This window comes from Berghia stephanieae, chromosome 8, assembly GCF_034508935.2.
Source record: "Berghia stephanieae isolate SIO BIC M18660-M18661 chromosome 8, UCSD_Bste_1.3, whole genome shotgun sequence".
NCBI classification, from domain to species: domain Eukaryota; kingdom Metazoa; phylum Mollusca; class Gastropoda; order Nudibranchia; family Aeolidiidae; genus Berghia; species Berghia stephanieae.
In genome coordinates this window covers 7,821,054-7,837,212 of record NC_088367.1, presented here as the reverse complement: position 1 = coordinate 7,837,212, position 16,159 = coordinate 7,821,054, and the positions used below count along the sequence as shown (strand labels likewise).

General features: G+C 35.9%; 1 protein-coding gene and 1 long non-coding RNA gene across 4 annotated transcripts in view; both read left to right on the top strand.

The window, feature by feature from the left end:
- LOC144978108 (nuclear pore complex protein Nup160-like) overlaps positions 1 to 16,159 on the top strand; it is a 56,617-nt gene that overhangs the window by 30,293 nt on the left and 10,165 nt on the right. For both annotated transcript variants that reach the window (XR_013646464.1, XM_078923725.1), the window contains exons 25-29: positions 312 to 406; positions 1,302 to 1,398; positions 8,442 to 8,547; positions 14,206 to 14,430; positions 15,859 to 15,969. Coding sequence is in view for 1 of the 2 variants with exons in the window: in XM_078923725.1 (XP_078779851.1) it covers positions 312 to 406; positions 1,302 to 1,398; positions 8,442 to 8,547; positions 14,206 to 14,430; positions 15,859 to 15,969 (634 nt within the window). In the remaining variant the exon portion in view is untranslated. The remainder of the gene's footprint in view (positions 1 to 311; positions 407 to 1,301; positions 1,399 to 8,441; positions 8,548 to 14,205; positions 14,431 to 15,858; positions 15,970 to 16,159) is intronic.
- LOC144978110 (uncharacterized) lies at positions 9,237 to 11,152 on the top strand. 2 transcript variants are annotated; one of them, XR_013646465.1, is made up of 3 exons: positions 9,237 to 9,374; positions 10,221 to 10,401; positions 10,870 to 11,152. It is a non-coding gene; the product is annotated as an uncharacterized LOC144978110 (long non-coding RNA). The 2 variants fall into 2 exon arrangements; XR_013646466.1 differs by lacking the exon at positions 9,237 to 9,374 and having other exon boundaries at positions 10,147 to 10,401.

The window sequence follows — 16,159 nt, the reverse complement described above, 5'->3', positions numbered from 1 at the left end:
TTTTAATATATAATTCATCACTAAGTCCGTATAAATATTATAATAATAATATTAAAAATAGTCTCTTATAGAGCGCACAGTATCCTCAACAATGAGGCTCTCTTGGCACTTTAAATTACATCAACACAGAACAATATAGAAAGTACACGACATCAAAAAAGAAAAGTTATCAAGGATTTCTTGAAAATAAGACGAAAATGATTTGAATGCTCGGATCCTCTGTGGATTTGTGTTCCATAATTATAGATATTGTTTGGTATAGTATAATACAGTAATATTAGAATTTGCATTTTTCCTTTTGTTTCCTACAGGCTACTCTCCAGTCAGAAGTATTTAGACAGCACCTAGTATTGGGCCACAACCAATTGGCCTTCACAGCCATGATGAATAACCCTGATAGGGAGCTGTGAGTATTATTATTATTATTATTATTTATTATTATTATTATTATTATTATTATTATTATTATTATTATTATTATTATTATTGTTGTTGTTGTTGTTGTTGTTGTTGTTGTTGTTGTTGTTGTTGTTGTTATTATTACAATTATTGCTATTATTATTATTATTATTATTATTATTATTATTATTATTATCAACATCATTATCATTATTATTATTATTATTATTATTATTATTATTATTATTATTATTACTATTGTCATCATCATCATCATCATCATAACTGTTATTATTATTATTATTATTATTATTATTATTATTATTATTATTATTATTAGTATTATTATTGTTATATTATCATATTGTTCATGAAGTCAATTTTTTCATGTTGTTACATCATACACACGAATACAGAGACAGGCATGTATAAAACAATACACCCTAATCCTCACACAAACACACTCAGTTTTTCATAGGTTTTATCATCATGATGACAAATATATATATATATATATATATATATATATATATATATATATATATATATATATATATATATATATATATATATATATATATATATATATATATATATATATATATATATATCTGAATAAGAAAACATTGTAATTTGTTTTGTTTTTGTTTAAAAATTTATTTTTTTTTTGTTTTTTTTTGTTACATTACGATAACTGTGTGTATAATAATAATGCTGAAAACTTATATAGCGCTATAACTCCGAGACACCAGACTCTATGCGCTTAAATTACAAATTACTTTGGCTGAAATCAGTATATCATTTTATTGTATGGTAGTGCATTCCAGGTGCAATAAAAATGTATCAAATTTTTTCAAAATCCATGGTTTTATTTATTTATATTTGATTATTCGTGTTTTCAGAAAGAAGAGCAGTCTTCGTCAATTCCTGGCCGTTCTCTGTGAAAGGGGATATTTGTATGACTTGGTGTCTTTTGATTACAAAGATTTAGAGGAGGAGGTGAGATTGGACTCATTAAACATGAGCTTTTATATAGCGCAATATCCACTAAACATACTCAAAGCGCTTTACAAGGGGCCCCTGACCAACAGCAACATGTAACATGTAGACGAGACATGACGCCTGTTTGGCAATATTACTATTTTTTCCGATAGAGACAATGCTGTTTAACGGACAGGTACTCATTTTACGCCTGAGTATGGTGAGTGGTATGACACTCGCTTTCGAATCGGAAGGTCCTGGGTTTGAGCCTCGCTCGACGCATAGTGAGTCCTTGGAGAAGGCGCTTTTCTCACATTCTCTCACCATACTCAGATGTAAAATGAGTACCTGGCTGTTAAAAGCGTTGTCTCTGTCCGAAAAAAAATTTGTAATTTCGCCTAACAGGCGTCATGTCCCGTCCTACATGTTAATTCTTGCTTTTGGCCAGGGACCCCTTGAAAAGCGCTTTGAGCACGTTTAGTGGATATTTCCCTATATAAAAGCTCTTTTTTTTTCTTTTTCTTTTTTTTTTTTCTTCTAGGAGCTTTACATTATTATAATATATGATGAAATACAATGAAAATAAAAACATATATATATATAAAAATATAAATTATAAAACAAAAACCATGAAATAATAGTGCTCAACTTTAGTATAAAAGGAGCTATTTATAAACATTTGAAATATAATTAAGATAGTTTGACTTCTACAACGTTGTTATCGAGCGTTGCTCTCATCAGGAAGTGGAAGTGAAAGTAGATTGTTGTGTTTTCGTATTTTTATAGATTCGTGTTTATGGAGGTTCGTAATTACATAAAAGGTGTTTGTTTCTGTGTCTGCATGAGGAAGTTAGTTCGTTTCTTCTGTTGAGTGTTGCTATGTTCGGTTTAGTGATGATGAAGAATTTTTCTTCCAAGCAGAGGTTGCAAATCTTAGAAGAGGGGGAGTACGACTGTGCTCTGGAGATGATTTTCCATGTGATGCTGTGTTGTATGTTTTTTTCTTTGAGGTTCCAAATGTGTTCGCTTAGTGTAGTAGAATGTCGTTTGTGTATGTTTCTGAAGGAAGATGTATGCAGGTTGTATCTGGTTTTGAATGGACACTCGGTGAGGCCAATGTATGTTTCTTGTTTTGGTGTGTCTGGTCGTGTTACTGTGGCTTGATAAATTACGTTTTGAGTCAGGCAATTGCCGTTTAGTGGGCATGTTGTCTGGGTCCTACAGTTGCATTTTTTCTCTAGGTTGTTGCTGGGCTGATCTGGCTGTGATAGTTTTCGGTTATTGTTGGATGAAATAATGTTTTGTATGTTTGGCATGCAGGTGTATCCTATTTTGATGGTGTTTTTGTTCATGATTGGGTGTAGAACGTGACCGGGAGGGAAGCATTTTTGTAGTAGATTGAAGAATTTGTTACCGATAGAAGTTGTCACATTCTTGCTGTAGGGTGGGTTGAACCATGTTATGTGTCGTTTTCTTTGTCGTTTTTTTGTTGGGGTGGTAATGGTCTCTTCCTCATATTCTAGTTTGTAGTTATATCCACTTTTTTGTAGTGCGTTTGTGTACGGTGGGATTGCATCGTTGAATATGTTGTTGTTTGTAGAGTTGTTAGATAGTCGTTTGTTAATGCTCTCGGGGATGTTTTTTATTATAGATGGCGGATGATTGCTGTGTCTATGAACGTACAATGGGATGTTGTTGGGTTTTGAAAATGGTTGATAGGTGCCGTCGTTTAGGTTGATGGTTATGTCCAGGAAGTCGAATGTTTTTTTGTTGGCTTCGATTGTAATTTTCAGATTGTTGTCCTGGAAGATTTTGCATATTTTTTTCTTTATTAATTCTGTCTGTCTCGGTGTTTTATTGCACAATGCGAGTCCGTCGTCCCTGTATAGTCCAATGTTTATATCGAGATTTTGCATTTGAGAAAGTAGATATAGTCCGACGAGCTCGCATGTTTCTGCTCCATCGTAGCTCCCCATGGTGACATCAAAGTTTGTTGATTTTTTTGTCCATGCTGTTCCATTATTGTAAAGTGATGTATTCTTCGAGTACAGGATAATGTGTATTTCTTCTTCGGTGATGTTGTCGAAGGTTTTTGCGAACTGTAGTGCTTTGAGGAGTAGGGTTTTGGTGATTGAAGGGTAGAAATTACAGATGTCAAGGATGATTGCGTTTTGTCGTTGTTTGTTTTCTGTGTTTCTGTACCAGTTGATAACTTCAGCGGTGTTTCTCCATTGGTTGAATTCGGTTTTCTTGACGATTTTGGTGTTGATTCTGTCTAAAATCTGTTTACTTATTTTTCCGATTTGTGATTTACATGGGTTTATGAGACGGCATTGTACGTTGTTGCGAAAGTTTGGTTTATGGTCTTTGATAGTGATGAAGGCGTTAGATTTTGCTGTGGTGTCTATTCTGTCACTTAGCTAGTGCGTTTGTGTACGGTGGGAAAAATTTCAGTCAGCTTATCGTTCTTACCATAGCACAGAAACTGCTCTGTGCTGTGTTGCGAGTGATTTGCTTGATGTTTTAGATAAAGGTTCTGTTTCTCTTCTGACATTGTTAGACCTTTCGGCGGCGTTTGATACTATTGATCACGGTATTCTCATTAAACGACTTAATATAACCTTTGGCTTGTCTGGGACTGTCTTGCAGTGGTTTGAATCTTATTTAGATGGCAGAAAGCAACAGGTTATGATTTTAGATAAACTTTCTCGTCAACATACATTGTCTTTTGGTGTTCCTCAAGGCTCTGTTTTGGGTCCAATTCTTTTTGTTTTGTATACTTCTCCATTATCTAATGTCATCACTGGTCATGGGCTGCGCTATCATCTCTATGCAGATGATACGCAACTTTATGCTACTGATAAAACTAAAAATCTCGAAAATATTGTGAAACGTGTGGAAGAATGTGTGACGGATGTGAAGGAGTGGATGGATGCAAACAAGTTGAAAATGAATGAGTCAAAAACAGAAGTGATGATTGTGGGAAATAGAGGGCAGTTGAAGGTGAATGATGGTCTTGAGGTGTTGATTGGGGGTGAAAAGATCAAGGTTTCAAAGACTGTGAAAAATTTGGGTGTCTATTTTGATTCAGAAATGAAAATGTCAGCTCACATTTCTGCTCTCTGTAAATCTTTATACTTTCAATTGAAGAAAATCAGTTCAATCCGTCAGTATATTGCAATTGGAACATGTAAAACATTGGTTGTTTCCCTCATTTTTTCGAAACTAGACTATTGTAACTCGCTGCTTGTCAACTTGCCTCAGGCTTCTATTAAACAATTGCAACTACTGCAAAACAGTGCAGCAAGATTAGTTTTTGGCAAAAAAAAATTTGATCATGCAACCCCTTTGTTGGCCTCTCTCCACTGGTTGCCATTGAAAAGCGCACATATTACAAAGCAGCGTGTCTTGTTTATAAGTGTTTGGCTGGTATAGCACCGGCATATCTCACAGATCACGTGGTCATGTGTAAATTTGAAAATTACACTTTAAGATCATGTAATGACCAAACGAAAATTTCGGAAAAAAGATCAAGAACAAAATTTGGTGATAGATCGTTTGCTTGTTTCGGCCCCAAGATTTGGAATGAACTACCACGTGGTCTGAGGGAGTGCAAGTCTTTACCTACTTTTAAAAAGAATCTCAAGACACATTTTTACTGTATTTGTTTTTCTTGACTCTATATGAATCCTTGATCTGGCTATGAATTGTTATTGTTATTATTATTTTATTTTTTTATTTTTTTCACTTAAAATTGATATTTATATTGTAAAGTGCCCAGAGCTTGTGTTTTACACGAGAATGAGCGCTATATAAATGTGTATTATTATTATTATTATTCTTAGCTGTAGGTTTTTGGCGATGCTTTTGTCTTCTGCTGTAATTTCAGGTGTCGTAGATGGTGTTTGTTTCTTGTACTCTGCTTGTATATTTTTCTCAAGTAAATGTGTGTATTCTTTAGGGGTAAGCTTGTAGAAGTTTGTGGTTTTGTCAGCGGCGACGTAAACATTGGAGTCTTGATGTATTGATCGTATGTCTTGTTGTAGTTTGTTTTGGAAGGTGTCGTTGATTTGTCTGAATTTTATGTTTCGGATGATATCTGTCATTCCATCCTCGAATTCTCGTAGTTCAGGTATGGATGGGGCTGGTCTGGTAGATCTAAATCCAAAAGTTTCTTTATTTTTAACCGTTTGATCAGGGTTTAGGTAGAAAAAGCTCGCCATCTGGTGTTTCTTATAAATTTTTCGGTTTTGTTGATTAGAGATTTTAGGTATTGTTTGCTTGTCGGGATCGGGATGTTCTTTGTCGAATAATCAAAATTAGTACTTACGAGGTTCATTTCTGGTTAAAATAAAGTGCTCAACAGGACAGTAGAACTGGAGCAAATGTATAAATTATAAAACAAAAACCATGAAATAATAGTGCTCAACTTTAGTATAAAAGGAGCTATTTATAAACATTTGAAATATAATTAAGATAGTTTGACTTCTACAACGTTGTTATCGAGCGTTGCTCTCATCAGGAAGTGGAAGTGAAAGTAGATTGTTGTGTTTTCGTATTTTTATAGATTCGTGTTTATGGAGGTTCGTAATTACATAAAAGGTGTTTGTTTCTGTGTCTGCATGAGGAAGTTAGTTCGTTTCTTCTGTTGAGTGTTGCTATGTTCGGTTTAGTGATGATGAAGAATTTTTCTTCCAAGCAGAGGTTGCAAATCTTAGAAGAGGGGGAGTACGACTGTGCTCTGGAGATGATTTTCCATGTGATGCTGTGTTGTATGTTTTTTTCTTTGAGGTTCCAAATGTGTTCGCTTAGTGTAGTAGAATGTCGTTTGTGTATGTTTCTGAAGGAAGATGTATGCAGGTTGTATCTGGTTTTGAATGGACACTCGGTGAGGCCAATGTATGTTTCTTGTTTTGGTGTGTCTGGTCGTGTTACTGTGGCTTGATAAATTATGTTTTGAGTCAGGCAATTGCCGTTTAGTGGGCATGTTGTCTGGGTCCTACAGTTGCATTTTTTCTCTAGGTTGTTGCTGGGCTGATCTGGCTGTGATAGTTTTCGGTTATTGTTGGATGAAATAATGTTTTGTATGTTTGGCATGCAGGTGTATCCTATTTTGATGGTGTTTTTGTTCATGATTGGGTGTAGAACGTGACCGGGAGGGAAGCATTTTTGTAGTAGATTGAAGAATTTGTTACCGATAGAAGTTGTCACATTCTTGCTGTAGGGTGGGTTGAACCATGTTATTTGTCGTTCGCAAAAACCTTCGACAACATCACCGAAGAAGAAATACACATTATCCTGCACTCGAAGAATACATCACTTTACAATAATGGAACAGCATGGACAAAAAAATCAACAAACTTTGATGTCACCATGGGGAGCTACGATGGAGCAGAAACATGCGAGCTCGTCGGACTATATCTACTTTCTCAAATGCAAAATCTCGATATAAACATTGGACTATACAGGGACGACGGACTCGCATTGTGCAATAAAACACCGAGACAGACAGAATTAATAAAGAAAAAAATATGCAAAATCTTCCAGGACAACAATCTGAAAATTACAATCGAAGCCAACAAAAAAACATTCGACTTCCTGGACATAACCATCAACCTAAACGACGGCACCTATCAACCATTTTCAAAACCCAACAACATCCCATTGTACGTTCATAGACACAGCAATCATCCGCCATCTATAATAAAAAACATCCCCGAGAGCATTAACAAACGACTATCTAACAACTCTACAAACAACAACATATTCAACGATGCAATCCCACCGTACACAAACGCACTACAAAAAAGTGGATATAACTACAAACTAGAATATGAGGAAGAGACCATTACCACCCCAACAAAAAAACGACAAAGAAAACGACACATAACATGGTTCAACCCACCCTACAGCAAGAATGTGACAACTTCTATCGGTAACAAATTCTTCAATCTACTACAAAAATGCTTCCCTCCCGGTCACGTTCTACACCCAATCATGAACAAAAACACCATCAAAATAGGATACACCTGCATGCCAAACATACAAAACATTATTTCATCCAACAATAACCGAAAACTATCACAGCCAGATCAGCCCAGCAACAACCTAGAGAAAAAATGCAACTGTAGGACCCAGACAACATGCCCACTAAACGGCAATTGCCTGACTCAAAACGTAATTTATCAAGCCACAGTAACACGACCAGACACACCAAAACAAGAAACATACATTGGCCTCACCGAGTGTCCATTCAAAACCAGATACAACCTACATACATCTTCCTTCAGAAACATACACAAACGACATTCTACTACACTAAGCGAACACATTTGGAACCTCAAAGAAAAAAACATACAACACAGCATCACATGGAAAATCATCTCCAGAGCACAGTCGTACTCCCCCTCTTCTAAGATTTGCAACCTCTGCTTGGAAGAAAAATTCTTCATCATCACTAAACGAACATAGCAACACTCAACAGAAGAAACGAACTAACTTCCTCATGCAGACACAGAAACAAACACCTTTTATGTAATTACGAACCTCCATAAACACGAATCTATAAAAATACGAAAACACAACAATCTACTTTCACTTCCACTTCCTGACGAGAGCAACGCTCGATAACAACGTTGTAGAAGTCAAACTATCTTAATTATATTTCAAATGTTTATTTATATATATATATATATATATATATATATATAATATATATATATATATATATATATATATATATATATATATATAAAATAAATATATTTATATATATATTTATATATATATATACAGCAATAGACATTACATTTTACACACCTGATAGGAAAAACTTCATTTACAATTGATGATAATGATAGATAAACTGAACTACATTGCATATTTTTAGAACTATTTAAAAGTAATAATTCTTATGCATAAGGTTTAGAAACAAGGCATTTTAGGTTGAGCAAGATTTTTATCTTCTTGAAATTCTGATTTTTGAAAGAATATATATAAATACAAATTTTCTGTTAGTTGCATTTGTTTTATTGTCGTGATTTTGTCCCTTCATTTTTCAGGTTGTTTATATTCTGGAAAAGAAAGCTCGTTCTGTTGATATTTCCACTCACGACTACTACAGCCTGCTTTTCTCCTTCTTCATATATAGAGAAGACTATCGCAAAGGTGTGTAATTTAACTGATTGGTATTGTGTGTCGATGAAAAAATATTCTCTAAATAGCTTTAAAATTATATAATTTTTCTCCTATATTTTAGTTTTTTCTTTACCTTTTTCATTCCTTTATCAGCCTGTTACCAGTATTATTAGGTATTCCAAACCCATGCCTAGTGTGAGTGGAAAATGGCTGCCGTAACGCAGAATCGGATATCGAGTGCCATTTTCCCTTTCTACTTTCCCCCTTATTTTTAAAATGAAACAAAAGATTATGTGCACCAATGAAATAGTTTTGTTTTCTTTTCAATTGTGACATTAAATGTCAACAAAAACGGGTTCTTTTAAATAGTACTCATGTGCTTTAAAAGTACTATCAACCCGGCTTGGACCGTGAAGACGATCTCTTATTTTTAAACTTCGCCTTATTTAAAAAAGGATAACTTGGCGGTGAATTAACAGATTTTCTCGTGGTTTTCGACAATCTGGACAACGGAGATTTCCTGTCATGCGAGTTCAACAGCATTTTTTCTTTGAGTGGTAGAAGGCGGTTTAAATCTCAAGTAAAGACCAAAATGTAAAAAATATCAGGTCATTTCAAATTTAAAGGTCTTTGCTGTTTCATCAAACAATCGGGGATGCATTTTTACGTCTAAATACATCAACTTTGTATGGAGTTTTAATTCCACGAGTGAGGCAGAGCTACTTTTATGAAGACACTATCCGCAGTTTTCCACTCATTTTGAACGAGGTTGGATAATGGCCGACTGAGAGCAATCGTCGATTCGACGGCGAATGACGGGTTGCGATGGACAGAGATGTCTCAACAAAACGAAACCAGTAAGTAGCTAATGATACATTTAAATATTATTATCATGTTTTAAAAACATTTCTTCCACTGTTTTTGTCTGAAAGTGTGGTGTTTGTGTGTCCGTTTTTCGGTGACTGTAAAGCGAAGTGAGCTAAGTCTAAGTCTCAATCAAGTAGACTGTGGTTTTCACGGTCATCTAATTAATTTGGAAGCATAATGACATCCATTTCACCTATTTTTAACAAATATGTATATTTCGGAGTGTAGGTATAAGAAATTTTGATCGTGATTTTAAGCTGTTAATCGAATAATGCAATTACTAGTTGGGGGGGGGGGGGGGGGGGGGGTGAGATGGCGATTTTTAGCAACGAAATGTCGATGGCACTCGCTAAAAATGACAGGCGCTGATTGGTTGATTCATTGGTTATAAGGTCAAAGGTCTTCCTTGACGGCAACGTAAACATTGGCATTATGAGAAGTTGATTTCTTATTTTCTGAATGCTTCGGAGGATTTAAGCAAGGTTTGTTTAGTACAAGTGCAAATATCTTTTAGTCTTATCTACCGTTCTCTCAATGACTCAATAATTAGTTTTGCACTTTCATATAATATCTGGGACGAGAGTGCAATTGCAGTGCCGTTTTCTTTCTACTCGAGCAGCAGGTATCAAGTTTGGATCTTTAAACTTTCACAAATTAGCATAGACCTATTGCTGCTGTGTAATGTATGTAGCAGATGCTTTCAGCATATTTTTTATTGTGGTGAAGTGAAGCACTGGAGAAATGCTCATACTATTATGACTGCTCATATATTGTACATTGTTTCATTTCCCTTTGGCATTTGTTTATAATTCCCTACTCTTTTTTTCTTCCAACAGTTTCAATTTCAACACCCTTCCCATCTTCTTTGAGGGATGATCCCTTCAAAAGGCTTGCATTTTCCTTATGACTGGCAAAGGTCGTCGACCAAGCCTTCCCAGCCCTGTGCCTCCATTGACAAACAAACTGCTGTGTCAGCTGCACCTGCTAAAGGATGAAGGCAATGCCACTTGGAACGATGTAAGTTCTTTTGCTTTTTAATATTTTGAAAGACATAGAGTATCAGTGCAGTACTCACGCTCCTGGGAGCAGGAGCAAATGTGCTTTAATCAGAGCATATATATATGAATTTGGAGAGATGTTGTACAGTACAACCCAGATATCTCGACGCCGGTCAATGTGCTTGAATCAGAGCATATGTGAATTTGGAGAGTTGTTTTGTATTTTAAAATGTAATTCCGTAACCCGACTCTAGAATGCTTTATCATGTACCGTGATTATATTTAGTGTGCTCAAATCCTGCTAGAACACGCAATTTTTAGTTAAGACTATGAGATGTAGCCCGTGGAGAGTAGTACTATAATCATTGTATATATCTTCGTTAATGTCTTCCTCTCGTTAATGTCTTCCTCTTTTCTGTTTTTGTCATTAACTAGGTACATGATCTTCGTTAACGTCTTCCTCTTTACTGTTTTTGTCATTAACTAGGTACATGATTGGTTTGCTAGAGTTCACTCTGGACAATTCGTAACCGTGTCGCAGTTGCAGCACAGATGCCAGAGTGCCTGGAAAACTGCTGGAGCTCTCGTGCAGGGTGAAAGATGGACTTCATCGGTGCCCCCATAGACTTTAATGAAATTCCTTCTGTTTTAATGGATGTTAGAGAGCGAGAGAAACACCTTAAAGTTGTGAATGCTGTAATCAGTCAGGGTGGTGTTTGCACGACAAAGGAGGAAGTTGATGAATTGATCAGTAGAGACAGAGGGGGTAATAGGGTTGAGAGTCTTAAAGCGCAGATTAGATATAGAAAGTTAGTGCTCCAGGAGAAAGAACTAAGTTTGACAGGTAATTTGGATAAATTGTATCAGTCCCTTATTTCTTGTTTGGGATCGGGAGAATTTGAACCACCTAGAAAGTGTCTTAGGGTCAGTTAAAGTTATCGCCAATGTGCGTATGTTTGATTTAATTAATTTTTTTTTTTTCAGTCTTCTACTACTATTTAGCACCATTGGTTTCAGTTGAATTATGCATGTTTTAGGACCTTTTTCTAAGACTTGTGACTTGTTTTAAATGAAGTTGACATGCCTACTAATGTTTTTCATATCACAATTATGTAGTCCATCAACTATTTTTCATACAGCAGTTCATTCATTATTGCAAATTTTGACCATTATTTGGTGACACATATACTTGCACTGCTTTAAAGTATATCATATTGCATGATTAGTTGTATTGTTTTAGTATAAAGAGATAGCTGAGAGAATACTGAAAATTTTGATATGCGGTTTGTGTATGTAGTCCGGAGGGTTGAAAAGTTATGTTGATTCGAAATACGCCGAAAACGCGAAACTTTCGCTTTTCGTCCGAAATGTTGATTTTTACGTTTTTTGCCAGTTTTGGATGTCTGTAACTTTTTAATTTGACCTATGTCTTGTATGAAAAAAATTAGAGTGTATCTGTGTGCATGGTGGAGTGCACAGATCAACTTTAGGCCGTGTATGATATTCGTATTTTGAGTTGTGTAGCCACCAAAATGGCCCAAATGGCAAAATTTGTCGAAAATGTCGTAAAATTTGACATTTTTCTCATTTTTAGGATCATGTATTTTATCATTGTGTTACGAATGGTTTTATTCTTTTTGCTTTTTTATTTGCCTGGGTTCCACAGATGTTAAAACCCTCCTATTATCATTTGTTGGAGGGTTTCATTCTCATTTACTTGCTTTAGAAGATGACTCAATGTTCATGTTCGATTAATCGTACACATTTTTCTAAGTCCAATAAACTTTGAAAGCCCGTAACTTTTTTGTTTTTTGAGATAATTACATCTGGGTTTTTTGTGTTCTTCGTGGGCTTTGAAGCTATGTCCAAATAGACAGCGTCAGGCGTGCATTTTAAATTTGAATTTTTGGTTTGGAATACCTAGTATTATTTTATTTATTATTTTTATTATTTATAGAAATGGCAAACTTTAAGAAATGATTAGATGAGCTATTTTAAAATCTTGTACAGCTTTGTGGTCTAGTGGTACGACACTCTCCTTTGGACCCACAGGTCTCCGGTTTGAGTCCTGCTGTGCAAAATTGAGTCCTTTACTCTTAATTCTCTCAATGTACTAGGGTGTAAAATAAATTGAGCTTTTGTATAGCGCAGTATCCACTAAATGTGCTCAAAGCACTTTACAAGGGGTCCCTGAACAACAGCAATATTTAACATGTAGTTTGAGACATGACGCCTTTTTGGCAATTTTACAAAAATATTTCTGACAGAGACAATGCTGTCAACGGCCAGGTACTCATTTTACACCTGAGTATGGTGAGATACTGTGAGTAAAGAGCCTTTTCCAAGAACTTAACTATTTGCAGAGCGAGGCTCGAACCCATGATCTTCCGATCCGAAAGCGAGTGTCCTACCACATAGTCGCCAATGACTATCTGGCTGGGAACAGTATACACATCTGTTGTAGAAGAAAAAAATTGTAATTTCACCTCGCAAATGTCTTGCTTCAATCTACATGTTCAATCATTGGTATTGCTTCAGGAACCGTGTCAAGCACTTTTCAAAGTGCATTTATTTGATATTACACTATGTAAAGCTGAAGTTTTTTAGATTTTTATGTAATAATAATATATCTTTATTGTCTACAAAAAAGTGGCAATTTGTCATTTGGTTACACATTTATAACAATACAATATTGACATAGACACACTCAGACAGATGCACACTAGTAACATAGTAGTCATCGAAAAACAAACTTATAATTTTATTTTTGTAGTTGTTGCCTGTCAGATATAATATTTTTAAAAATAGTAATAATAATAATAAAATCAAATTTATGGAGCGCCAATCTCTACCTAACATGTTCAATGGAGCTTTACAAGACACATAGGTGACATGAGAATTTTAAGAAAACCAAATGTTACAACAGCAGATGATCTATTTAAAATTAAAAAAGTCGTCCTTCAGAGCCATTCGGCCCATGGAGCCGGAGTTTTTCCCCAGTTTCTATAGCGTGAAACGGGACAATAGCAATTGCTTGCTATCCTTTGGATAGGACGCTAGTCTATCGCAAAGTACTTTCTGTCAAATCAAACAGACTCAGCTACCCATTCACTGTTGGGTGAACATGGGTATTAGGACAAAATATCGACTGAACCCTGGGATCGATCTCGGTCCCTTTGCATGTGAAGCAAGTGCTCTACCAACTGAGCTATCAGGACCCCCCTAGATGATCTATTAAGTTTAAACTAATAATAATGTTGTCCTCGATTCCTCCCATAGTGGGCAGGGAGGTACATACTGTGTCTTCTATCCCTCTATATCTGTTTTCCAACTTGCTTTCTCTCTTTGTCTTGAAATAAGATCACTTGGTTTTGTCCAGACCCTGGTCGGAGTCCTGGCTGGGAGGGAAACAGTCAAATGTATAGTTAGTTTTGAGAGATGCTATTTTTTTCCTTGTAAATTATCTCTCTGTTATGCACTGTATTATGTTTTGTTTACATATTATATATGATTTGTGAACATTTGAGTGTATTCCTCCTAGTGGGGGCCTGTGCTTGTGTCTGGATGAGACTTTTAGGTGATCTCAAACTAAGTACTTTGATAGTGTGCTCTTGGAATCTACATCTGTTTCCTATTTGAACCAATTCCCCTTTGTCTTGCCTTTTTTTGGGTGCTTTAATTGTAATTCCAGAACTTTTTACTATCCCATTTTCTTCATTTTTACTGGCGCTGATATGACCTTAATGTGTTGCAAGCGCCGTAAAAACCTTAAAAACTTTTTAAAAACATGTCCTCGATTCTTCCCTCAAACGATTGTTGCCAGCTGGCCGAGTCATGTTCGAAAAAGGTCTTCGTCTGGCCCAAGAAGTGTCCGGTCTGTCCAGCCTTCAGCAGCAAGCCCAATGTTATCTCTTCACACTCAACACGCTGAGGCTGGTGAAGCCTGAGTATGCCTGGATCATCAAACCGACCCTGCGTCAAGACAGTTCAAACAACACCAACGTCAAACGCGGCGTGGATGGACAGGACAAGTGGAAAAGGCCAGTCGGTGAGTGAATATATATACATATAGAACAGTGCTGATGGTTTTCCTCGGATCCGCGGAAATCCGCGATTTTTGTGTCAGAGGAGGAATTTCCTCCTTTAAAAAAAAATCACATTTTCCTCAATCAAATTTTCTGGCTTTGAGAGATTTGATGTGTGGTGGAACAAACTGGTGCAGCTTCCCCACTATCCAGAAGATAGCTAGAGTAGTTTATCGTCTCAGTGGCTCTAAAAGTGGGGGTTGGTGAAGTAAACATGTGGTGTAAAGAAAACCATTCATAATTTTCCTCCTTTTTCCCTTTTTGTCACCATCAGCACTGATATAAGGAGTCATTAAAGATAAAAATTATTTTTAAATTGTCTGTGTAGTTTTGATGACAAAGTGCTCGTTTTGTCACAAATGTCAAGCAGTGAAGTTTAGCATGGTCAGTGGTCAGATGGGTGACGGTGGTTGTGGAAAATTCTGGCCCCAATGCTGTTTCCTTAAGTAGACTCTTTACACCCTTCTCGACTCCTGTGTGAATAAGTACCTGGACTGATATTGTTAGAGTGTTAGTACTAATGATGCTCCACATGTGATTGGTACTGTATGAAATGAAAATCTGGTATTTTATGGCCTGCTGGGGGTTTAAATGAGACATTGTGAAGCGCATTACGCATGGCAAATGTATGGAAATGTGCTATATAGATATTTATGTATTTATTTGTTACAATGAATGACATAATCAATCGGATGGTAAAAAAGGTTTGAACTGAGATATTGCCAAGTTTAGTTAGAAGGTCATGAATGATTAAATCAACCCTTTTTGTACACCTTCGGGAAATATCAAAGCTTAATTTCACTTCTAAATATTTTTTACAGCTAGTCAAGTTGAAAAAGTAAGAAATTTGAGAAAAATCACTCGATACTTTTCCCATAGAATCTGACCACAACTTCATGAAAAATCACCCGATTTACTTCAAATAAAGATTAAAATGCTCTGGGGGAGCATAATCATTAAGAAAAAGCACCAAAAAAATGCAAATCCAAAATTTTCACATTCTGACTGACTATGTCATTTAATTAAAAAAATAATTGAGCTTTTATATAGTGCAATATCCACTAAATGTGCTCAAAGCGATTTACAAGGGATCCCTGGTCAACAGCAACATTTAACATATAGGACGGGACACGACGCCTGTTAGGCAATATTACAATTTTTCGGGCAAAGACAACGCTGTTAACGGCCAGGTACTCATTTTACACCGGAGTACGGTGAGAGAAAGTGAGTAAAGGGCCTTTTCCAAGGACTCCAACTATGCGCCGAGCGCGAGGCTCGAACCCAGGACCTTCTGATCTGAAAGCGAGTGTCATACCACTAGACCACATAGCCGCATTGACACATTTATTCATTTATTCATAATTTATTCATTTCTTCCTTTTCCACGTCAGGCAAGAACCAGATGGAAATCTTGGAGCTGGCAGACTTGGAGAGACAATACTTGATGCTTGATGCCAGATTGAGGCTGATTCGACGACAACCGGAAAGTTCACTCAAGTCTGGTAAGGAAAAAAATTAAAATTCATAGAAAAAATTTGATGGGGGTTGAATATAAATAATTATTTACTTTTTACAAATCTGAACAGGTGTCAGCCATTTTGTGACAAAAATGCGAATATAGCCTCAGCGCTCAAAGAGTTTAGAAAAATACAAGAAAAAAAAACAAAACCAAAAAATCAGCCTACCACAATA